Raw genomic sequence first — 26,959 nt, forward strand, 5'->3', positions numbered from 1 at the left:
ACAGACAGACAGACAGACAGACAGACAGACAGACAGACAGAGAGAGAGAGAGAGACTCTGCTCGCGGTACCCAGCAGGGGCAATTATGTTCTCCCCTGATTGAATGTAGACATAATATTCATATCTTGAAGCACGGTGCAGGATTTTGCAGGGCCTTTTTCCCGACCACAAGTAGCCTATTTAAATACCACCCGCGCCCGCAAGATTTGCGTTGGGCCCGCTGCCGTTGCAGGACTCTACTCTCGGCGTTCAGTCCTGTGAAATATCTTGCAGTGTGTGATCCCTTGTCGGCGTTCAATCGTATAGTGTGAAAACGATACACAACGATATTATGACAGCCGATTTCTAGAAAAAGACTTGTGTAGTGTGAAATACATAACGATCTGATGACTCGATGACTTTAAAAGTCGTACAGTGTGTAGCTGCCTTATTAACCCATTAAGACCTGAGGCGATTCTTTAAAAAAATGTAAATCCTAACAGTTTTTTGAAAAAAATATTTAAAATATTTTTTCGCGATTTTTCAAAAATAGCAGATCTGCAAGCTCGTAGCGCGGCACTCGGTGCCGCGCTATGAGCTTGTAGATCTGCTATTTTTGAATAGCCAAAGAAATCTAAAGTGACACAGATGCGTTCCAGGTATTAATGGGTTAAAGCACTAAAGTATCACTAATGTGGCTAACTTGGTATGTAAGGCCCACTATACCAACACATCAGACACACATACTTCCTACAGATTACATACACTCAAAGTGAGTTTGAAAGCATGACCAACGACAAAAAACTCCCATACCTACTGGGAGAAATAATAAATAAACAATGTGCGAACACAGCAGCAATATTTGGGAACTGTTGTGATAAAAGAAGGTTAGCCAATGGAATACAACCACCCTAAGGACTACTGACCATTGAGTTTCCTGCACTATCTGTACCGAGTAGACCTCTAGACCTAATGCACATATAAACAGAGCTGCTACCTTTAAACACATTTTAAATTTGAGTCTTTTTGTATACTTTTTAAATAGTTTTGAGAAATAATGCTGCTAATTGTCCCAAAGTGACTGCAAAAGATTGCTGCTGTTTGTTTCAAAAAGCTGTATAGCCTGTATGTAACATGTATAATGACGCAATGTGACATAGCTCTGTTTAACACAATGCTGTACGCCCTCCAACTGCATAAACTTTCCCCATTTTCTTAAAGATGGAGTGCCATGATATTTTTCAACCCTAAAACCTGATCATAAGGTATTATTATTATGTAAGGATTTTTTTCAACAAAAAAAAAGTGTACAGTAAGTGTTAAAATGTTGTTTTTATGTAGACACACCCACCAGTGCATTAAGTATACCTGGTTCTCACCTTAGCACCTCCTCCACCACCTTAGCACCACCCACCTGTCCTAGTCCCTCCTCCTCCTCATGCCCACACCTGTTGTGTTATGATAATGAGGGGGAGGGTGTGGGCTTTGTGATGTCACTAAAGCGCTGTTTCTCTATTGGCACATTTGACCCTCAAGGTTTCAGCCTCCAGGAAAAAACTCCAAATAGTCAGAGAAGACATAAAACACCATAAAAACACCACCGGGGGGCTTAATGAAGTTCTATCAACCTCATAGACACATGAAAAACAGAAAAAGTGCAAAAACATGGCACCACCTCTTTAAACTGTTTTTATTATATTTTGACACTTGCTTTGGCAATGCAAACTTATGTTTTTTTTCAAGATAATAAAGCTCCTTTGAATTGAATTGAAAGGATCTTATTTAAAAAAAAATTAAGGCATTGCATTTTGCAATGCCTGTCTCATACTGCAGCTTAATGGACTGACTTTAGTCATAAAATATTACTGAAGGTTGGACACTTACTTCATTAGATTTGAGTTCACTGATGCCACCATTAAATAAAAATGTCATAGTTCGCACGTGACTACAGTGCCAATGCATCCCATATCCGTAGTGATGGGGCACAGCATCTTTTTTGTAATCTCCAAACCAATAAACTGTTCAGACTCCACAGTCTTAACCCATTCAATCCGGGAACCTATCTGTGTCATTTTAGATTTATTTTGGAATATGTGCAAATCTTTGATTTATATACAGTACATTTTTAACTAAAATCTTTGCTTCTGGGGGTCCCTGGAGCTAAATATGTTGAGATCAGAGGGTCAAAATGCATATCATTTTGGGGGTCCTTGCATGAAAAAAAAGAGAGAAATATATATATTCAAAGATCTTTCACGATGAAAAAAGAAAAAAAGCAGATCTACAAGCTCATAGCTCTATGAGCTTGTATATCTGCTATTTTTGAATAGCCCAAAGTATAAAATAATGGTTATGGCTAAAAATCTAAAATGACACAGTATGTGTTCCCGGATTGAATGGGTTAAATATTACCCCATTAATTATGGTAAAAAGGTAAATGGTGCATGTACAGTATATAGCTCCCTTCTCCAAAGCGCTTTACAATGAGCATTACATTCACCCATTCAAACGCACATTTATACACCAATGGCAGAGGAAACCATGCACGGCACCAACCTGCTCATCACGGGCAGTTAGGGGCTCAGTTTCTTGATTCAAGAATACTTCAATACACGGCCACGAGGGGCCGCGGGGATCGAACCGGGACCTTTCCAATTCCACTGTGCCTCCCCATCACCTGACAGCTTCTGCTCTTCAACTATAGCCTACTTAACCATTGAGCCCGATATTCTTCCTAACCTTGTACATCAAATAGCTAAAATAGTCTATCTGTGGGACACTGTACATACTGATGCGTGGACAGACGCACAGACGTACGTACGTACGTACGGACGGACGGACAGACGGACGTATGGATGACTGGTTGCACAGACGAACCGAAAACATGATACTATTTTTGCAGAATGGTCGCCTATGACATGCCCAGTATAGGGACGCTTATGTTCATGTGGTTAAGAGCCTGGTGGCAGATTAAATGATATTGCTTTATAAACACAAATACAGCAAAGCTCATTTCCAATTTCCTCTGTATTTCCTGTGCTTTCAGTTCCAGAGTATGATCAACTTGTTCTACTTCCTGCACAGCAAAATCGTTTTATGATAAGGATGATAAGGTTGTTCATCGGCAGTGTAATTTATGTGTTTGGAAGTTGGAAACACATCAGTGATACTGTATTGCTAACAGACTAAAAGGGTGAGCCTGATGATAAGGAAAAACCCAAAACACAAACACTGGCTTTTATTGCTTTCTATTTCTGCAATGTTATTATAAGTCTGTCTCCTATCCAACATGGTTCTGGGAAAGAGGAACATTTGTTTGCCGGTTCGATAAGGCTGTCATAAAAGGTTTTATATCTCCGCCGACGGACAGTCGTGACGAAGGCATCGGGCCCTGTTTTGCACGTCTTACTTACCGCCAGGTCTTATATCTTAACTGGAGGCGTGGACATCTCAGGTTTCCTACTTTGAGGACGGTAAAATGTGCATTGCACGAGGCGGTATAGACGCTAAAATAGACCTAAATTAGTCACAGGCGTAGTTTGGGCGTTACGTTAATCAAACCAATCAGAATATCGGCTGCCATTCCGTTTAAGATCAGCGCAAGACGCAGCGCTATTTTCCATGCTGTGCATTAACAACTCATTCAGTGCCAAGTAAATAAATAAATATTTGCCAATAGTGACAGCGATTTTTTTTTCTTACCTTTTCAAGTAAGAAAAAATAGAATATTTATATCCAGTATGATCGATCACCCAAAAGCTGCTAAACACGGAGGCTTTCACTGTGCTTCCGCGAAAATAAAATAAAATGTCACCGCGACCCCTCATTCACTTGCTATGGGCTGTTGAAAATAACCTGTCTCTCTCGTCAAAAACGCAGGGGGAAAAAAGGAACTCACGTTACAGCCGTTTCCCCACAGACGCTAACCAGGAAGCGGATGGAGCAGTAGATCTTGTGATCACGTGATCTCCTAGATCCCTCTGTGTCTGAGCCTGAAATGGTGGCTCATAGGTTGCGGAACAGCGCCATCTAGTGGTAAACACTGAAAACACGGTTTGGACGTGTACACGCCAATGGCACTCTGGGCTTTGGGAAAAAAAATCCTTACTGAGTCTCCTACTGACCAATGACGCAAAAGTTCATCATCAAATTCGTCATCAAATTATTGGCTCGGGAACGCAACAAAAACTAAAGAATCTCCATGAATTCAAGGCTTCATGGGGTGTGTATTTGATAGAAAATAAATACTTTTTGGGGTGAACTACTTACTCCTTTAAGTGGTGGGATCAAAAGAGAAAGAAACATCACATTGAAAGGATAGATGTCCAAGTGCATGTATGGCTGTCAAAATCACTGTAGCCTTTCTGCCTCTGTCTAATTAAGTTACTATCTCATGTCAAAACCTTTATTTTATTTCATTGGATTACTGAAGGAATAAGTCTTTGAAATGCCACCTAAATTGTGAGAGGAACAGAGTCTTCCAGATCGGATGGATTGATACGGGTGAATGCGGCTTTGGCTGCTTATCGTGCATGCATGCGTAATGTGCCCCCGTCGCCGCCCAATATTTCCTTTTTGCCCTATAGTGTTTGATAGGGATAATGTAATCATAATTGATACACCAAATTGTGTCCTAAAACCAAACTTCTTTTTTTGCATTTATGACTTGATCCTGAGGTCTTTGTGCTAAGCGCCGAGTCTTGGTGAGTCAAGGTGTAAAACACCAGATATCGCATAGCGCCCTTAACACATTGAATGCCAAAAACGGTCCGGACCGTTTTTGAGGGTCCAAACGAGAAGTGCCGAAAACGGTCCGGACCGTTTTTGACCCAATTCTATTTTTATACGAGTGGCCCACGTGGGGCGCTAAAACGAAACTTTGACATCACCCAAGGAGTTTCTGAGAAGAAGAGGCTGGATGAGGCTCCATGTCAAAAATCCTTCCGGTCGGCGTTTTCAATGTTATCTCCTTGACTAAAAGCTTAATATCTCCATTTCTTTTTAATGTGGTGGAAACGAGCCGTTTCCGATCGGCGATCACGCTGCAATGGAGGATTGCGTTGGAAATATTATTGTTCCAGGCGTTAGTCGGGACCCTCCGCCGTCTCGCACGCACGCTTTGTTTACATGCACTTCCGCGTCGGGGCTTCTGCAGCACGAAACGTATAACGCAAGTGGATGGAAGAAATGCAGGCACTCAACGTATAATATTTTAATAAACCTCTGGCACCCAATGTGTTAATTAACATACAAACACTCCCCCACGCGCTACATATGCTGGTGAGTCCTAAGTGATTGTGTTCAGCGCAACTTGGAAAATAGTGATTGCGCATAAGATGGTGGCGTTATTATTTAATTGCGTCTAAGACCTGGAAATAAGACACGCAAAATAGGGCCCGTCATGTTTTCGGTTACTTTGCCTGTACATCCATATGTCCGTACGTCTGTCCATGCATCCGTAGGTACGTCCCACATGTGTGAAGTCTACATCTCAGGAAGGGCGTGAGGGAATTTCATGACAATTTGGTACAAATGTCCACTTGGACTCACGGATGAACGGAGTACAGTAGGTGGTGAAAGGTTAAAGGTTAAGGTCAATTTGTCCCAGTAATGTTAGTGCGTTACACAGAAAAGATTATGTGCAAAAGAAATGCAAGAAACTATATAGGATATGCAATATACATAGTACACTAGACAGTAGAGGCTGGCAAGCAATGTAGCCAATCAAACTTGCACACTGTCAGTGGAATATTGCTGACACGCCTACATCAGAAACACAGGATCATGGGAATTTCTGTGTTGACTTGAGATTTCATTAGCACTGGGCAGTTATCGGTCGATTGCACATGTTTACCGCCCTCAAACTAAACTAGTGTGAAAACGGACTCTCCGACTTATATTAACACTGTGCAATATATTAAGTCTGTGCACGTCTCCTGGTTGCATATTGCTCTCCCCACAGAATCACTGGAGTGTCTGCAATGCACCCTGTTGGCCAAGTTGTGGAACAGTTATCAACAGCAGTTCTGCTTGTAAACAAGAGTATGCCAACTGTTCTGTCTATAACAAGCTCCACCCATGGCAGCTGTTTCTAACTCAACCGCTAGGGTATCTATTACCCTTTACACACTGTAATTAACTGACCAAGAAACTGCCCATTCTCTAAGATAGAAACGACAACAGACTGAGCAACAATAGCAAAGTAATAGTAGTTGATACTTTTACAAAAGTAAAGTAAAATAAGGGAGCACTTTTTCCACCACAGGCTGAGAGAACCACTGCCGTAGGCAAAGCAGCTCCTCAAGGTGTACACCTTCAGCTCATCAGTGTTCCGCCAGTGGTGTGTGTGTGTGTGTGTGTGTGTGTGTGTGTGTGTGTGTGTGTGTGTGTGTGTGTGTGTGTGTGTGTGTGTGTGTGTGTGTGTGAGAGAGAAACTTAGAAAGAGTTCAGTCAGAAAAGTTAAACAAGTTCAAGTAGAAAGCTGACAGGTGCACGTTAAGGTGAATGATACCTACTGTACGGTCAAAGCAAAAAAGAAAACCCCCCAAAACTTCTGTCACACTGACCAGGACATTAAACAACATTTTAGTTTCTGTGTGTGTGTGAGGACAGTCTACAGTAAAGGTCCTTGAGGGACACTGAAAGGGCCCACTTCTATTCCCACTCCAATTACACTACTGACAGCATTCTCTCTCTCTCTCTCTCTCTCTCTCTCTCTCTCTCTCTCTCTCTCTCTCTCTCTCTCTCTCTCTCTCTCTCTCTCTCTCTCTCTCTCTCTCTCTCTCTCTCCTCTCTCTCTCTCTCTCTCTCTCTCTCTCTCTCTCTCTCTCTCTCTCTCTCTCTCTCTCTCTCAAACATAGGTGATTTGCAAAAATGTAAAGTGCGTTATATTATTAATATTATTATTATTATATTATCATGTTAAACAACCTATATGTTCCTGCTGTTCTCGTACAGACAACCAGTCAGATTGAGGCTTCAACCGTTGCTTTTATGAAATAAAACACTAACTAATAAATGCTCATTAATCTATTCTATTGTTAGTTGGACCACTTCAAATACTACTTAAAATAGCTAATAACTGAAAACAATCGCCTATTTTTGTTGTGGCAACATGCTTCCACATGCGACTGAGAACTTTAATCCATGAATACACACTGGCCCTCATTTATCAACGCGGTGCAGCCAAATAATGGGCGTAGGGCGAGATCACCGCACCTTTCGGCATTTATCAATATATCCTGACGTGGGCTTCATCCTACCATACGCTGAGATCTCACGTCTGGTCGAGACCAGTTTGTTGACGTTGGCTGCGCCCGTTTATTCCATTCTAGACCTGCGGAGCAGCATTGTCTGACTGTCTGACAGGCATCTGGACACATAATCCACTCCTAAATGTATATATACACACTAATAAATAATCCCTGTGAAAATATAACATTTTATAAAGTAATTTAAACAAACTGCTTTAACAGTCATTCAGTTGCATTGGCTATTTTAAAATAGCAGATCTGCAAGCTCAAAAACGGGTCGCATCGCGATGTGTTGTGAGCTTGTAGATCTGCTATTTTCAAAATATACAAGCGCTTTTGCGTCGGGACTCGGGAGTCCCGCGGTCGGGACTGCCGACGATCTTTTCATGAACAGTGAGGTGTACAAATTTACAGTAGCTTGTCCTATGTTATGGAGTTATGTCATAGAGAGTTTTGAAGACTACAACCTGTCTGGGTTAAGGATATAAACCCGACGCTCCAATCTCTTATTAACGTGGTGGACCGAAACCACTGTCGCCCGTCCGAGTCTCACGGGGAATATCCTACATGACTGCTTGTGCACTGCTCGGTATGGGTTAAATAAATTAATATACAAACGTATTCCATTCATGGCGATGTGATTGGTATCATAATATGTCATTCATGTAGGCTACAAGCCTACGTGACAAAGATTGTACCGCTACGGTACGTATTACAATACATGAAAAACACAGCGGGCGTGTGTGTGTGTGTGTGTGTGTGTGTGTGTGTGTGTGTGTGTGTGTGTGTGTGAGAGAGTGAGAGAGAGTGAGAGAGAGTGAGAGAGAGTGAGAGAGAGAGAGAGAGAGAGAGAGAGAGAGAGAGAGAGAGAGAGAGAGAGAGAGAGAGAGAGAGAGGGGGGGGGGGGGGCGTGTGCGTGTGCGTGTGTGGCGAGGCAGGCGGGGGAAACTCTTTCTCATTGGCTTTTGATGTCTTTGGTCGTATTCTGGTCCTTCTTCATGTCGTAAAATCGGGGCGTTTTGAGAATATTTAAGGGCGTGTTATTTAAATGACGCTAGGTATCAGCCGTGACATTTATCAAGCCTGGGACCAAATGTAGGCTCGGATCAGCTGTGTAGGATTCGTTGATAAATGTTACTTGGACGTTGGTGTACGGCCGAATATATGGAAAAATATAAGCCGGTTTATACACTGCGTTGATAAATGAGGGCCACTGTGTCCACGCACGCACGCACGCGCACGCACGCACGCACGCACGCACGCACGCACGCACGCACGCACGCATCTCCAAAATGATTCCCCTAGTTTAAAATGTGTTTAGTTTGGTATAATCGTTTTGTTTCTTTTGGTATCATAATCGTTTGGTATGTCCATCTTTTATTCTAACTCGTAGTGAGACTAGCAAGACTTAACTAATTGATTTGCATTATGTGGGGAACAAAAACAATGCGATGCCAACACCACCGGAACACCATTGATTTTTCCTTTTTTCTAAACCGGATCACACGGCTCAGTTTTAGAATGAATACCAGGCTTTCCTCCGCGGTGGAAAGCCTGGTGACGCGAGGTTAGGGTATGGGAGAAAAAATAATCATCATTTCCTCTTTATCAAACTTCAGGCATGGCGTACAGCAGTGGTGGAAAAAGTACTCAAATTCTTTACTTAAGTAAAAGTACCAATACTGCAATATAGAAATACTCTGTTACAAGTAAAAGTCAAAAATTTAAAATTTACTTGAGTAAAAGTACAAAAGTATTGGCATCAAAATGTACTTAAAGTACCAAAAGTAAAAGTACTAAAATATTTGAAAATAGCAGATCTACAAGCTCACAACTAAAATAGGGCTAAAGTGGTTAATGTATGTTTTAGAATGTAATAATTTATATCTGCAAAGAAACTAGTAACTAAAGTTTTCAAATAATTGTAGTGGAGTAAAAGTACAATATTTGCCTCAGAGACGTAGTGGAGTAGAAGTAGAAGTATTGGAAATTGGAAATACTACACTAAAGTAAAAAATAACAAAAAATTGTACTTAAGTACAGTACTTGTAGTAAATGTACTTAGTTACTTTACACCACTGGCATACAGTATCAACGCCTGCCCTCGGTTGGAGAACCTTGAACAATGACGAATGCCCGGGTGATAATATACTGTAATATAAATTAACTCTTTGACTGCCAGAGTATTTTCATAAAGTACCCCCCCCAGTGCCAGCAATTTTCGTGTTTTTTTTATTTTTATATTTTGAAAATTTTCATGAAAATAATCTATCAGAGTGAATTTTAAAGACGCAGCACAAATCCGCCACTAGAGAGCAGCACATGACAGCTTGATCAGGTCGTTGGCTCCCTGACACCCTTCTTGAGAGATTAGACAGTCAAATGCATCAAAACGGATGTGACGTTGTCCCAGATTGTCCGATGGCCAAAATTACGATGTGATACACAACGGCGATGACTGATCGTCACCCAGACCATAGATTATAGAAGAGAACCTGTCCGTTCGTCTGATATACCGTGTGAAAAATCGTTTGTTAAACCGTGTGAAAAATCGTTTGTTAACCTATTCTGGACGAAAATGACCGGGGGGAAAAATCCGATGTGGGTGAAGTAAGTGGAACTCGAAAATAACATTGAATATTAAGCAGCATAGCGCAATCAGAGATTAAACAATGAACGTGCATCCAACGCGTCAAACGCGTCGATGCCGTGGGTGGATTAAGTAGTAATTGACGCGTTTTCGAGTCAATGGCGTTTATAAAGTTAATACATATACAGTACTATATACTGTATGTGTGTGACTCACAAGTCTGAATGGTCCTCAAAGAGATATTTCACTTTGAAACATGTTTGGGGTCATTTAACGTCTACTCAGGTTTGTGTGAGCAGAGCACCCCAGACATGAGTTTTCCAAATATGTTTGAAAGTGAAATATCCCGTTAATCCCCTTTTCCAGTCATGTATGTGGTCTTAAATTTGCAGTAGTATTCTTGCATTTTACTAGATATCTTCTGAGAGTTGAGGACTGACTCATAAAGACAATTGATACTATTCATCATATACACATGCACATTATGTTCACGGACTGGACACAAGCATGTCATCAGACTGGACACATGCACGTCCGTACACACATCCCCAGACTGAACACATGCTTCAGTCAGCATTGTGCTCTTATTTCACTATAGTGTAAGAGAGAGACTGGCGACTGGCACGCACGCACGCACGCACACACGCACAGGCACACGCACACGCACACACACACACACACACACACACACACACACACACGCACACACGCACGCACACACGCACACACGCACACACACACACACACACACACACACACACACAGAATGGTGGGCTGACTATCGCAGAGAAAGGGAAGATGGACTGAAATTGGAATTGAAATGGAAAAGTAATCGAAGTGACTCCAGTGTCTTTTGATGAGGTCGATTTTTGGTACAGGGTGAAGGATAGGGGACGAGAGATGAAGAGAGATGTTCTCTGCAACACTGCAAAGAGACAATGAAAGAGAGAGAGACCATACGAAGGTGATATTTGCTGTAGTAAATATCACCACAAAATCACTGTAGAGAACTGTCAGAGAGCTTAGAACATCCTGACCCCCTACTGTATGCACGCGCACACACACACTCACACATCTGGCCAGCGCACCTTTATCTCACACTCATACTGCCCTTGTTCATGAGATTTATTTCTCTCTTAAAAAAGGACTATATCTGCATTACCCACCACCAGCTCTATGAACACACACACACACACACACACACACACACACACACACACACACACACACACACACACACACACACACACACACACACACACACACACACACACACACACACACACACACACACACACACACACACACAATCCAGCCTCTCTTTAAATGAAATGGCTTTTTTGCTAACTTTTCCTCTGAAACGGAAGCCTCGACCAATCCCAGTCTCAGCCGACCATTCCGTCCCCTCGGGCTATGGGATTGATAAAATAGCCATTATGGCTCTGGCAGCGTGAGTGTTAAGAGAGCGATAGAGGGGGTTGATCAGTGCTGATTGAAGCACATTCATGTCACTGTGACTGTCTGAATAAAGCATGAAAATGCCAAAAAAAAAATAGAAGAGAAAATAACAGAACTAGTTGTCCTACTCAGCTACTTCGCCCTCATTTCATGTCATGTCAAGGCCACCGTATAACCACACAGACCAAAAAAAAGAAGAGTTCTTCAATGGAGTCAGTGGAGGAGTCACTGAATGGAGCCCAGGAGGACCAATGGCTCAGTTCCAACTCTGTATTCCCTTTTGTCACCTTTAGGCATTTACTTTTGGAGGTCGAGAGGAGAGATAAGGGCTGGGTTCCAATATGTTTCAGCTGATCTCCCTTCCGCTTCTCTATGTTGTGTTAGCACAAGATGAGGTGACCTGTGTTCCATAACACCTACGTTGACAGATAGTCTTGAATCAAGGAGAGACTGAGAGGTGATATTTTTTGTTGTTTGGTTGTTGATTTTTTCTTTGCCGCCCGGAGCTTACATAACTGTAGAACAGTGCGCAGGGAGTGCACACACACACACGTTAAAGAGAAGAGAAAAGACTCAATAGGTGCTTTCACACTTTTCTGTGAGACCTGGGCTCCTTCGCCTATAATGACATACAAATTAGACTTCACACCTACAGTAGATACTGTACAATAAAAAAAATATCAGAGGTTGAAATCGGATGTGAAACAGTTCCATTTACCATCATTTGACTTATGTCCAAGTTATTATTCTACATGGTCAAGTCTCAATTAATCAAAAAGGGTAGGATATGCACATCCCTACAGTTCTTTAAACACGGTGCCAGACCCAAAAATAATCAAGTGAAGAAAAAAAGGAAGGAAGACTTTTGGTTAAGATAAAAAAAGAGCGGTGTGTGGACATTCCTTTTTTTCTTTACAAGTCTCATTAATTTAATTTAACTGATCAAACAGAATAATCAATACTTAGTTGTGTTAGGAGGAGGACATCAAACATGAATCATTGTGCTGTGTCTACCGCCAGCGTTTTCAGCCAGTGGTACAGTAGGCATCATTATAGACAGTATAATTGGAGAAATTAACCAATGTGCAATGGTTTGTGTAGTAGAGTTCAAGGCAAGCTAACGACGTGTCTCAATGCACCCTGTTGTGAGCTTGTAGATCTGCTACAGTATGTTCACTGAGTGTTCGCCCCCAGAATAGGGATTGCTAGGGTTCATGTGTCCATTCAGTCCCAGGACCAGGCAACTGGCATTCAATTCACATGACGTCACTAACAGGGTTCCATGTGTCATGGCTGCACCCTACTGGCGAAAACTGATATTTATTTAAATGTTTTTTATCCAAACCAGTATTGTAAATCTGAGAGATCCCAAGTGTTGAATTTCCTTTTTAACCCTGCTTCAAGAGCCAGCAAACACACAGGGCTAAAACTTCCCTTAGCCTGCGGATGAGGAGGGCCTTAGCCCTGAGCTAATGACGATGAGGAGGATGAAGATGTTTGATTCTCCAATTACTGAATATACTGTAGTGAGAGGGAGGGCCAATCTGACCTAAAGCTGCGTGTGCGTGGTGTGTGTGTGTGTGTGTGTGTGCGTTTTCTAGAAAGACACAAACAGAAAGCGGGAGAGAGGCAGAATGTATAGTGTGCGTGTGCGTGTGTGTGTGTGTGTTTTGTTCCTACCTTCATCACGATGAAGAGAACCAGGGTGACAAAGACATTGACCTGCGGGGTGCTGCCATGCCGCAGAGTGTCCGATGTAGTCAAACTCCTCAGCGATGCCCTGCTTGGCCCACGTCCTGTTGTCCAGCAGCGTCACCAGAGACTCCTTCTGGGTCAGCTGGAAGTCAAGTCATCTTTATTTAGATAGCTAGCACATTTAAAAACAACAGGAGATGACCTAACGTGCTTTCCAAACGAGAATGACAAGACAACAATGTGTCTTGGTTTTATGTCCATAAACCACAGTCCATAGTCCACACAAATTGGACCAGAATGTAAAACACAGATTTAATCAAGTATTATAAGGGAGGGGGTATTAAAAATACAATTAAAAGAGCAAACATCAGTGTAACATAGACCATAAGTCAACCTCAGACTAAAATAAAAGCAGGAGAGGAAAGGTAGATCTTTAGGTTAGATTTTAAATTGTTAATGGTGCGGCTAAGTGCATCGACATGCACAGAGAAGAGTCGAGGGTCATACTGTACAGAGGTTCTTTAAGGGTGCGTTCACTTCACACAGTCAGCCCCATATTGAATAAAAAGCACGGCCTACAGTAGAGCAATTTTCAATTTAGGCATTTTAGCAGACGCTCTCATCCAGAGTGACTTACAATAAGCATGGTAAACACATACATCATCAAATGCAGGGAGTCAGTTTAGCGCCTCAGTAAACTAGGATCATTTAAACTGATTTGTAGCCTTTGGGACACAGCCTGCCCTTATTAAAAGAATCCATTCTCCTGTTCTGTAGGAGCTAAATTGCATATGGATGGGGGAGTATGACATGTGTGAGCCCGTAAAAATGTGCATGTACTATACGTGGCGTGCGTACATCAAAGGCAGGCATGATCAGACATGTACATCATGGATTCAGGAGCTTAATGTGGCAGATTTAGAACTACCACATGCTGTCTTTCTCTCTCGCAGTAGGAAACCAGATTGAAGGGTGTGTGTGTGTGTGTGTGTGTGTGTGTGTGTGTGTGTGTGTGTGTGTGTGTGTGTGTGTGTGTGTGTGTGTGTGTGCGTGTGTGTGTGTGTGTGGTGTGTGTGTGTGTGTGTGAGTGCATGCGTGCGTGCATGTGTGTTGTACAGTATTGTATGTGTGCCCAAGGCCGGAAGACACAGAATATTCTTTCAATTCTGATAATTAGGACAGGTGTGCGGGAGAAAATTGGAGGAAGTCTAAATGACTCACTAAGCCATCTTGATGTGCATGTGCGCACGCTTGCTCAAGCACACGCACACGCACACACACACACACACACACACACACAACACACACACACACACACAGTTAATTATGTTTGTGTATACATGGTTTGCATTTAGAAAAAACAAAACAAAAATAATTTCTGTTTCCTGCAAAACACATTGATTAAAATGCATAAAAAGTACCTACATTCTGAACTTACACACAGAAAACAAGTCTACTACAACAACAGCATGGACTGTGCAAAGATTAAGTTGTGCTAATACAGTACGTGTCTACAACCTGGAGGGCATGACATGGAAACCAGCTTTGGTATTAGAAAACATACATTGTGTGCACATATTGCATGTGCTGTGCATATCCTTCTATAAATGCATGAAATCCCTGTGTGCGTGAGTGAGTGAGTGAGTGAGTGAGTGGTGAGTGAGTGAGTGAGTCCCCCGCATATCTCGAGAACCGCACAACCAATCAACTTCAAACTTGGTGTGCGTATCGCCACGGACCCCATATTTGGAGTACCCTGATGTCATCAATATGACGTCATAGTACTGCCCTCATAGACTGGCCTGGACTCCATAATTGGGCATAAAAGGGACACAGACAGACAGACAGATATTGCAAAACTGAGGGGGCATGTGCTCCCGACTTGCATTGTTCCTGAGTAGGCCAGGGGCCAACAACAGGCACCAGTCTAGTTATGATACAATACGCAAAGAAGCGGGCATATCATGTGTAAGGGGGAACCAACCTTTCCAGCCATGAACTGTCCAAATCCAGGGGGAAAGGTCAGCGTGGACACAGTAGTGTGACCAGGGCTGGATACAGTAGACGCCTAGAAGGTAGAGAGAGAGAGAGGTGTGGGGGGGGTCTCTACCAGTTATTTTTTGTGGGGGAAAGAATTCATCTTTGACCAACTTAAAGTTTGTGAGAGTGATGGTATAGTATAGGGCCAGACTCACTTTTTCATGAGGAACTTGTTGATGGCCTTTTGTTTCCTGATGAACTGGACAATCAGTCTGTTCAGGTAGACAAACAGAGCACCACCGAAACCACTGGCAATACTGGAGAGAGAGAAGGAGAGAGAGACAGAGGGGGAGAGAGAGAGAGAGAGAGAGAGAGAGAGAGAGAGAGAGAGAGAGAGAGAGAGAGAGAGAGAGAGAGAGAGAGAGAGAGAGAGAGATTCAGAGATGAGTTAACCCATTCAATCCGGAAACGCATCTACAAATGTCTTCTAAGGGACCAGTCGAAATTTACATAAGGGGGGGCATGGAGGAAAATAGGGGAGGGTCATGCCTTTCTAATTTTGGTCCAAGGGAGGGTCAGCTAATTTTACTTTGAATCCAAGGGAGGGTCATGCAATTTTGAATTGATAAAATAGTCCGTTTTTTTATATACCTTTTTAGTACAGCAGAACAGTGGTCAATGATCCCTCTCCATTTCAAAGGATACAAAGAATTCAAATCAAGTAACACCTTGTCTATTTAGAATCAATGACGGTCGTTAACAAGCCATCAACGCACAGCGAGTGTGAACGACCCAGTCAAATCTATTCAGCGTCTTAACGATGGTGGTTGAACAATTAAGCAAAACTTCAACAGGCGTTATTGGAGAGATGCATTATAAATAGGCCTACTATAACTGGATATTCATAATCATTTGAAGTAATTCTGTGCATGTGATTAATGTGGATCTATATGGACAGTTGTGTATAGATGCCTATAGCTCCACAAGTAAAACCAGAAGCATCAGGCCATAATTGATAGCCTAATTTGTTTTATGTAGGCAACAGTGTAGTTGTAGTCACTGTAGTTGATAATGAAAAGGGCAGAGTGACAAAAGTTTTAAACTACTGGTTACCAAATATTCAACTTTCTTCAATCTGACCAGGATTCAATGGGTTTCCCACATGTAAGATGAGAACACTATCCATTCTGCTACCACTACTACAGATACACTGTGCATTTAGCAAGACTGACTACACTACAGCAATGTTCTAATCAATGTGGAAAGCAAAACATTGGACATATCAGTTTTAAATGTCATGTTGTATTTGATGGGGAGGGTTAGGGGTGTCAAGAATTTCACAATACGATACATGATGTTGGGCATGATATCGATATGATATATTATTAATGTTCTTTTCTCATGTATCATCAACATTGGCCATCATCTTATAAATAACGTTATAAAGCAAGTTAGAAACAATTACAAAGTGCTTTGTACACAAATAAATACATTTGTGCAAGCTTAATGGAGAAGTGAAGTTCTCACTAACTATAAACCCATTGTTTCAGAGGACAGATAGACACTAATATAACAAATATAATATAATATAAGACTGCATAACTATAAATTCCACAAACCTCATATTTTTGTCATCTGGACTTTACCAACCAAGTGCAGCCTAGTTATTTCCAACAGCTAAAAAACATCTATAATACCAGATACAGTATAATACAATCTTAGATTAGATGTAGGCCTATTTGAGAGTGCAGATGCATGTCACATTAACGAGCGTCAACGAGCATCAGCTGACACACAACACCTCCCCTCTGCAGTGCTTTAAACTGAAAGTGACTGACTGGAGTCTGTTTCATTTCTCTCCAAAATACCTTGAATATGATGGAGGACATGATTAATAATTACTATGATTATGATAAGCTTTACATTTCATATCATACAGTAAAAACTCCTAACTTTCACCGGCAAAAAAAAAGTAAGTGTTTTTTTTGTATTAAAAAAACAATTAAAAAAATATTACGATACAGTATGACATCATGACAATACCTATCATCACATTTTAATACCACGATAGGCTATATCGTGACACAATATATCGTGACACTTCTAGGCGGGGAGGGTTACTCTTTTTTTTGTAATCACTTGGGGAGGGTCATTGATTTTTTTTTTTGTCAAAGGGAGGGTCATGGCATTTTAGATCAGGGCACATACATTTCCTCCATGCCCCCCCTTATGTAAATTTCGACTGGTCCCTAAACAGTTTTTTTAAATAACTTATGTTGCTATATACATCAGTGGTGCTCAAACTTTTTCATGTCAAGGACCCCCAAAATCACATGTATTTGGCCGCGGACCCCCATCTAAAATATGTTTTTTTCCAGGGACCCCCCCCCCAAAAAAAGCAAAGATTTGAGTTACAAATGTTCGCTTTAAAAAACATATTTAATGAAAGATTTGCACGAATTTTCTCCGGGAAAAAAAGCATATTTACAAGCTCATAGCGCGGCTATGAGCTTGTAGATCTGCTATTTTTGAATAGCCAATGCAATCTCTATGACATAGATGCGTTCCTGGTCTTAATGGCTTAAGACAGGCGAGCGAGGGACATCACTTCAGAAAAAGGAGGAGAGAAGAGAAGAGATATTCACACATGTTGAGAGCAAAAAAACTACATGAGCGGCGAAAGAGACCAACTTAAAAAGATGAGAAGGAAGATAAAACGAACTGTCAGAGAGAGAGAGAGAGAGAGAGACCTGCAGAGCGCTAGAAGAGAGGAGAGAGAAAGTGGGAGAGATAGGAGGTGCAACGGCAAACGAGGATGCGCGGGGGCGGTCGCAGAGACAAAGCGCAAACGAGAGCTTTACATAAGCCGCCATTTAAACACTTTGTGGGAGTACAGAGAGACAAAGAGAGAGAAAGAATAGATTCACAGGGCTCTGCAGTCGGCCTAATGCTCCTACATATATCACACTGCATTATTAATCCTGTCAAATACGCCTTAATAACCCATGAGTGGGTTGATGAGGGAAGCTTTGTTCCCGTTACGTAGGGCGCTCTTAAACCCCAGCGCGCTCACACACACACACACACACACACACACACACACACACACACACACACACACACACACACACACACACACACACACACACACACACACACACACACACACACACACACACACACACACACACACACACACACACACACACACACACACACACAGGTACAGTATGCAAGATTTATGTGTCTGTTTGTGGTGAATGTACGCCATTCCGTGTGCATGTCTTGCTAAACCTAGGGCAGGGCGACACTGACTAAATCGAATAACACAGAGTTTTTACCGAATAACTCCACAATGATACTGTTTTTGGGGAAGGCTTTAACGACATGAATTCTAGCGTCCCTATTCTGGGGCTATTTTGAGCGAAGAGATCTGGTGTAAAAATAAAGAAAATTAAAAAAGGGAATGGCCCTAGTATAGAGCCCTGGGGGACCATATGGTTTAATTGGTTAAGATGATTTTTTTCCCCCCTTCACAAGAACATTTTGACAAACAGTCAATAGTTAATGTGGCTGACCAAACATGCAGTCCTTGTTCATTTCGCTCAGCCAGAACAGTCTTAATTGGGTCAGAGATGGTAATACAGCCTTTAATACCAGGAACAGACAACAAAATTAGACTAAACTAGTCTCATAACACGGTATCAACATATCACCCAGCTCTAACTGAAGTTCATTATGTAATTTTCTACTTCCATTTATAATTCCCCCTGTGTGTGTGTGTACGTGTGCGTGTGCGTGTGTGTGTGCGTGTGCGTGTGAGTGTGAGTGTGAGTGAGTGTGTGTGCGAGCGTGCGTGCGCGTTTCAACTAATTGGACAGAAAAGGGTCTGGGTTGCTGCTAATGATCCCATCCCACAAAGATCCATCCATCCAAGACGGTAATTCGACATTTTGTAGAAAACATGAATAAGATTATGTCAGGAATACAAAGCTGAGAGGAAATAGACCTGTTCAGTATTATTCTTTAACAAGATACAATAACAAAGTGTGTGTGCGTGTGTGCGTGTGTGCGTGTGTGTGTGTGTGTTCCTCAACTTGTAGCAACTTCTATTGGGCAGCATGCTGTACTGAGCTGTATTTAAAGCTGCACTATGTACTTTTCTGATCTACAACAGATTTGAACCCGGCTCTCCTGTGCAGTGCAGACTGCGCACACACAGAGCCTGCCTGCTTGCTCATGTAGGCGCCCAACTTCTTCAAAGACATGTCCTATCTAGCATGTAGGTGTCCAACTTCTTCAAAGACATGTCCTATCTAGCATGTAGGTGTCCAACTTCTTCAAAGACATGTCCTATCTAGCATGTAGGTGTCCAACTTCTTCAAAGACATGTCCTATCTAGCATGTAGCACAGGACGGACTCTCTGTGGCCCAGAAACATTGACCGACTTTTATAGCATGACAGCAATTGGCAGGGGAACATGGCAATAAGATGCATTAGGGGGCAAGTGTGCACGCATGTGAATTTAACCACTTCATACATACACGTGCTTTGTGCACATAAGCCCAGTCATAGACACACACACTTCCAAATAAGCCAGGTTGCACAATTCACCCACACAGAGGTTGGCGTAAGCTTGGGTGCACTCACACGCCCACGCACGCACGCACGTTAAATGTGCAGCAAAGCAGGCTGCCTTGTTCTCCGGAGGAAGCCTTTTATGCGACTCTGATCCAGCAGTGGGCGGAACACCTTCAGACCAAAAAACATCTAAAAGAGGAGCAGCAAACGAAAGAGACGAAAGAGAGGGATTTTCATCTCCCAGGGAGCCCACGCACCCACAGCGTGGGGCCATACTTTCATCTGGGTGGCGCAGGGATCGAGGGAGTGAGGGATACGGAGAGACAGGTGGCGAGGGAGAGCGTGAGAGAGAGAGAGATAAAGAGGGACAAGGATATAGAGGGACTAAGGGAGAGAGAGAGAGAGAGAGACAGAGAGAGAGAGAGAGAGAGAGAGAGAGAGAGAGATGGGGGGAGGCAGGAGGTTGCAGTTCCATTCACAGTCACAGAGGAGCCCTCAGGCTACGACATGCTAAAATAAGGCATCCTCAATAACTTAATGATCCGTGTTAGGTGACTCACACGCAGGCTATGCCGCATTAAAACCTCTGCAAAGCTAACTGAATCTTCTTTCCATTCAGCGTTCAATAGCCTTTTGCATGAACCTCTGTAAAGTGAGAGATGACCTTCCATAATGTTCTATACCCATTCGGCTGGAAAGGTTATTCAAGGCCATTCAAGAAGCCTGCAAGGATGGGAGGAACAATGGAAGGAGGAATTTGTAAACAACATTCTCGAGCAAACTCGTATGCTTTATCCTATTATACACATTAATTACTCCAGCAATCATTTTGTGGGAATTACCTTAAAAAAATCGAATACAAAAAAATATATAATTGTGGACCAAAGCTTTATATTCTTATCCACTTTCAACCTGGAGACCCTATTTTGGGCGTGTCATAGGTAAAATTAAAAAAGAGATCTACAAGCCCACATAGATCGGAATAGAATGGCTAATGGAAGCTTTCTATCTATAGGGGTTAGACTTTACCCCAATTAAACCCTATATACTTCAGTCGACCAGGGTCCCACATGTGGTCTATACTTGGCCCTCCCCTTTACATCAAATCTATTCGCCAAAAACAGCTGATCTTCAAGCTCACAACGCATTACAACCCAACGCGTGAGGTGAGTCAGGCTATTTTAGGAGAATGTTGGCCTATTATGACGTGTCCAGAATAATGACGCTAGGCTTCGTGTGGTTAAACATCAATGGTCACTCTAACGATAACGTGTTTCAGTTAACAGACAGGCTAATCTCACCCGATGACAGCGAAGGCGGGCAGCTCCTGGAGATCAAAGGGGAAGTCTAGACGGAAGCGGGTTTTAAACAGCGCTGTGATGGTCTCTGTGGAGAGAGAGAGAAGCAGGAGGTCCAGTTAGACAGCGCAACTGTCATGCAAATTCATCAGTGGTGGACTAAACATAATACTCAAGTAAATACTCAAATATTCAAAAGTAGAAATTACAAAGCACATTTTCAGAAATGTTCAGAAATGTTCAGAAATGTTCAGAAATGTTTGTGCTGTGGTGTGTGTGTGTGTGTGTGTGTTTGCGTATGTGTGTGTGTCTCTCAATGTGTACCCTCGTCTCTGTTCCACACAGCCAGTACTCTGAAGATGAAGGCACTGAACGTAGCAGCGAAGAACCCGCGCCAGTAGTTCCTCACGGCAAAGAACGTTGATGTTACCTCAATACTGAACAACACTCCTGGAAAACACACACACACACACACACACAACAATTACACACAGATTTGACATACTGTATAGGAGAGGAGAGGAGAGGAGAGGAGAGGAGAGGAGAGGAGAGGAGAGGAGAGGAGAGGAGAGGAGAGGAGAGGAGAGAACTCACCTCCTATGGGAGCAGCAAAACAGCAACCCACTCCCACAGCACAGGCTGCTGCCAGCATCTCAATGTTCCTGGACTCATTCTGAAAAACACACACACACACACACACACACACACACACACACACACACACACCCCTGCTGTTATTTAGGTTTTGTGGTCCAGAAAACGATTGCAATTTGAGCAAAAGCTACGTGGACACTTAACTTTTCAAAGTGAACTAGGTCTACAAAGGGGGTTTATGGAAGCAATCAAGGGAGAATGGGCCATTAAACCCACATTAACCACATGCCTGACTGTCCTGATTCCCGCCCCATGCAAACACCTTCGGTACATTGCTGAAAAATCTCAAGGAATCAACGATGAAACAATAAACAGACAAGAACAGTTTTTTGGAGCACCGACTTGCATGCTTTTATCATATGCTTGACTACCTTGACTCCAATGACAGTGGTTTCCTTCAAGCAGCACCATGGAGATAAACAACATTTAGCATGTTGAACATGGTTGCACAAACCAACAACAACAATTTGAGGTTACTTAGCCTACACTTCAAACACGGACAGGAGTGCGCGCACAATAAGACAATGTGATAAGAAGCACGGCTGAACCATGTCATCGGTGAAGGGATATGCAGTTTGGGAGTGAAAAGGCACGTATTGCATGCTGGGAAGTGATATTCTTTGACAGACCTGCATCTTACCTTGGTCCCTATCAGACTGGGATCCTTGTTGCAGCATGGTAAACAAGGTTGTAGAGTAAGAGGCCACAGAAAGCGTTTTTTGAGCTGGCAGCAGCCTTCCTGCCATGCATTTCTATGGTAAAGATGCACTAGGATGCACTTCCCAGTGCCGTGCCTTGCATTTCAGCGGAGAAAAGCTTTTTTTAGGTGGAGCACCCTGGTAGAAAATAGTTCAACTCTTGGAGAGAGTTCATCGATGTCATCAACGTGGACTTTTTCCCCTCCCTTCTACACTCTGCACATTTTTTTTAAATATCCAAAGCATTCCGCCGTGTGTGAGTGTTTGTGAGTACAAATATTGGATGACTGACTGAATGCATTCACCATCAAAACGTGAACACATGCAGGATTTATGGCGAGCTCTCACAGTGTTTTCAAGAGTAAGCCGACATCCAATTTTTTCAATATGGCATTTATTTAAATTCATCTTGTGTTCATGTCTTATGTTTCATATATATATATATATATATATATATATATATATATATATATATATATATATATATATATATATATATATATACACATAATTTGATTTGCTTTTCTAGCTTTAACTATACTGTCTAATTATGTTTCGGTTGGCCAATTTAGTTTTTTCTGGCATCCTATTTTTTATTATCTTAATATGAAGCACTTTGGGCTACATTCTATGTATGAAAGGTGCTATACATTCTAAAGTTATTATTATTATTATTATTATTATTATTATTATTATTATTATTAATTAAAAAAAAAAAAAAAAAAACACTTAACCACTTAAATATGCTTTTTAAGGTGTATTTTCTATAATGGCATGCATTCATAAATTTTTTTATTTAGACCTGCATGTTTAAAATAAAGAAAATAAATGTTCAGGTCAGGATACCACTTTCATCCAGTCAGGAGAGAGAACCCATACAAGATAAACAAGAGAAATTGTAGATAATATTAGAACTGGAATACTATAAAATTGAAGCTGATAAATGGGTACTCTCTTAACACATTGAATGCCAATCGCGTAGATCTACGCGAACCTATTTAAAGCCGCAGCGTGCCAGTCGCGTAGATCTACGCGAACCGCCGATTCCCATTGATTTTGCCCCAGGTGCACTTTCCGAATTTTTTTGATCCATTTCCGTTTCCGGTTTCCGGTCGGAAACAGAATTATTCGGGTTCCGGTTTTTTCGATCGTATCCGCTTCCTGTCTGGGATCCTGTTTAAAACTCGATTTTCTCGGTTGTTGTTTTTCTCCTCGCTGATCACTGTTTACCGTTGATCGGCTGTATCTTCAAGATGGCGGCACGGATTTGGAAACTATTTTCGCTGGCCGTTTCTCCCGTGTTTAGAACCGTTTCTTCCCGTGTTTAGAACCAAATGAACGCGCACTTTTAACTTATTTAGCGAGGTCTGTGGCGACATGAAAAAAACAAAAAAACAACAATAAAACGCTGGCACTGGTGAGTACATTATGAGATTAAACTCTGGCATGGAATGTGTTAAGATTGGATAAATTGGAGTCCCACCTGAAATTGTAGTATTGGACTGGAATTCTAGGGTTCCCAGTTGAATCCCTGACTGCCCCTGTATTTGTGTTGAAGAGTCCTTGAGCCAGAGACTGAACCCTTACTGCTCCCGCAGGTTAGTGCCTTGCATGGTTTCCTTTAACCTGACTCCGCCTGATAGGGGGCGGTATTGAGTTTCACAATCCACCCACCATCTGGGATCGCTCAGAGAGTAGAGCTACCCGCACCGTTGCGTGTACGAACCAATCAGCGGCTGCTAGGGGCGGGATCATCCAATCACCTGCCTGCCAAGTAGCTTGAAAAAATGGAACGCCGTCTTGCATCGATTCTGCTACCGGAGTCCCAGATGCAAGTAGGCTGTGAAACAAAATGTGTGTCGCAAGCTTCTTCCATCTAGCAGAGTCAGGTTAGGTTTCCTTTGCCATCGGCGTGTGGATATGTGTGTGAATGCTACGCACATTGTAAAGTGCTTTGGATAAAGGCACTGTAATAATTGCACCATTTACCATTTACGGTACTGTACTGATGCACAGTTACACTTCAAACACACTGACACACACGTGTGTATCGTTTCTCACATACTGTAGGCGTACACACACACACACACACACACACACACACACACACACACACACACACACACACACACACACACACACACACACACACACACACACACACACACACACACACACACACACACACAGATACTTCTCCAAAGGGAAGCAGGTGCAAGAGAGAGAGAGAGAGAGAGAGGATTGCGATATAGAGTTACGACGCGATTACGAGGGAGTGATTGCTGCAGGGCGATGGAGAGAATCAGGAGGAGAAAGAGAAAGTAGGCAAATGACAAAGTAGGACAGAGATGGGGATTGACAGAGGAAGGGAATGACGGCGTGGGAGAGAGGCGGTGGAGACTGTGGATGGTACGGTGGTGGAGGAATGAAGGAGTTGCATATCAGAGAGAGCCCTCGAGGGGGCTTTGGCTAAAGCCCCCTTTTCCTGTCTGTCTTTCAATCTCTCTCAAGCTCCCCTCATCGCCCCCACAAAGACCACCTGCCAACAGGCGCTCAAGTCTCCAGAAGTGAGAGATGGATACGAGGAAAGACTGTATTGTTCTCTCTCTCTCTCTCCTGAACTTCTTCCCTCCCTCGTTTCATTCATGTTGGGGTGAGCTTCCTCTTTCAACTCCCTATTTTCAAACACCAGGCCTGTGTATTCTTTCCTCTTTCTCTGTCTGTCTCTCTCTAAAACTTTCCTTCCGTCTCCGCATCTCTTTGACGGTTCGGAGATGAAAAGCATATCATTTGTAGATTATAACAAGGGACTTTTTAATGAATAATCCAAAATCTTCCCCCCAAGTCTCGTCTTTAAATAAAATCAGCTTGGTTCATAGTCAACAGCCTCAGCAACATAGAAGAGAGAGAGAGAGAGAGAGAGAGAGAGAGAGAGAGAGAGAGAGAGAGAGAGAGAGAGAGAGAGAGAGAGAGAGAGAGAGAGACTGACTTGTTCGTCTTTCGGCCTTCCAAAGACTCAGAGAGCACCATCTATCCCTGAACAACTCCACCTCTCTCTTTCCTCTTCTAATTGGTTCATCTTTTCTAACCTCTAATTCCCACCCTTTCCCTCTATCTCTTTATACAGAAGAGAAGAGAAGAGAAGAGAAGAGAAGAGAAGAGAAGAGAAGAGAAGAGAAGAGAAGAGAAGAGAAGAGAAGAGAAGAGAAGAGAAGAGAAGAGAAGAGAGCCTTACAAACAATTCCACTGGATCCTTGGGGAGGGGTGAAAGCACACAGGATGGATGGATGGATGGATGAAGGGAGAGACAAGACAATAAACTGCATTTCAAATAAAACCAGCAGAAGCAGAGCAAAGTGAGTTGTTATATGTCCGCTCTGAGAACATATGGTTCAAATATTGATACAGGAAACAATAATTTGTGTGTGTGTGTGTGTGTGTGTGTGTGTGTGTGTGTGTGTGTGTGTGTGTGTGTGTGTGTGTGTGTGTGTGTGTGTGTGTGTGTGAAACAGAGAGAAAGGGAGAGTAGGAGTAGAGAGGGAGAGAGAAGAGAGTGACATAAATACAGAGAGGGAAAGACGGAGCAAAAAGAAAGAGGAGAACGTTACCTCATAGATTCCACCAAACAGGGACATGAACTTGCTGAGCAGCGCTGCACACAGACTGGCGATGTGCACGAACGGACCCTGAGAGACGCAGAAGAACTCGGTGAAAACACAGTAGAGACGATATCGATTCTGTTTTCCTTTGACATTTTCCCCCATTTTCTCATCATCGTTAACAAATCCAGCCAACCACAACTGATAGAAGGAATAATGTGATCTGTTGTGAACAGGGATTTCAATCAGCCGCTGCGCTGACTGAATCCCAGTGAGATTATGTAGCAATTGTGATTAACCACTTGAAACCTATAGTTTACTCTCACTTCTGGTCATGTCATAACAGGCAAACATGTTTAGCCGATCTAAAAACTCACAACATGTTGTGTCGCGTTGTGAGCTTGTAGAATGGCTATTTTCTGATATTTGTAGTAGTAGTAGTAACATTTAATTACATTTAGGGACCACACCAAAAGAAAATCATGTGTGTGTGTGTGTGTGTGCGAGCCACCCCACAATATTGGCACCTGCTTCACACAGGCTTAAATGCTCTGGGCTTAGCTCCAGATCTTACCAAATCCTAATTCAGTCAGACAATATTCTTAAAATGAAAACCATTTATCACAATGTTACTGCATTGTACTTGGTGCTGTGGTTCTGCTCTCATGACACTCCAGAACAATCTGCGTGAGAATGACAAGACACCTAGGGCGGTAGTGGGGCGGCATTGAACCAGGTGGCGTGGAAGGTTCGAGGGCTGATCCCTGGCTCCCCCTTGAGCTAGTGTCGTAGTGTCCGTAAGCAAGAACTGAGACCATATCTATATGATGCATATTATTGAGACTACGGATTTAAAAGTTTAACCAAAATGATTAAATGTGAGAGTCTCAAGTCAAGCTGAAGGGCGATAATATATCATAATACAGGAATAGTACAAAACGGCAGGGACACCTCTTTGTGTGTGTAAGTGCGCATGAGTGTGTGCGCGTATGTATGTGTGTGTGTGTGTGTGCACGTGCGAGTGTAGGCTAGGCTATTCTCTGGGGAAATGTCTTACTTTCCACTTAAAGTTTACAGCTAAAATACCTGTAAGTCTCTCTCTCACTGTGTAACTCCTGTGATTTGCAGCACACACGCGCGCACACACACACACACACACACACACACACACAC

At 42.5% G+C, this 26,959-nt stretch overlaps 1 protein-coding gene across 1 annotated transcript in view; it reads right to left on the reverse strand.

The window, feature by feature from the left end:
* LOC308085623 (chloride channel protein 2-like) overlaps positions 1-26,959 on the reverse strand; it is a 202,896-nt gene that overhangs the window by 64,237 nt on the left and 111,700 nt on the right. The window contains 9 exon segments of the mRNA XM_080428838.1: positions 12,961-13,008; positions 13,010-13,117; positions 14,960-15,012; positions 15,015-15,043; positions 15,171-15,272; positions 20,839-20,923; positions 21,160-21,285; positions 21,430-21,508; positions 25,796-25,873. Of these exon segments, the coding sequence (XP_080284964.1) occupies positions 12,961-13,008; positions 13,010-13,117; positions 14,960-15,012; positions 15,015-15,043; positions 15,171-15,272; positions 20,839-20,923; positions 21,160-21,285; positions 21,430-21,508; positions 25,796-25,873 (708 nt within the window).

Source organism: Gymnoscopelus braueri (assembly GCF_963280865.1).
Source record: "Gymnoscopelus braueri genome assembly, chromosome: 5".
Lineage (NCBI taxonomy): Eukaryota > Metazoa > Chordata > Actinopteri > Myctophiformes > Myctophidae > Gymnoscopelus > Gymnoscopelus braueri.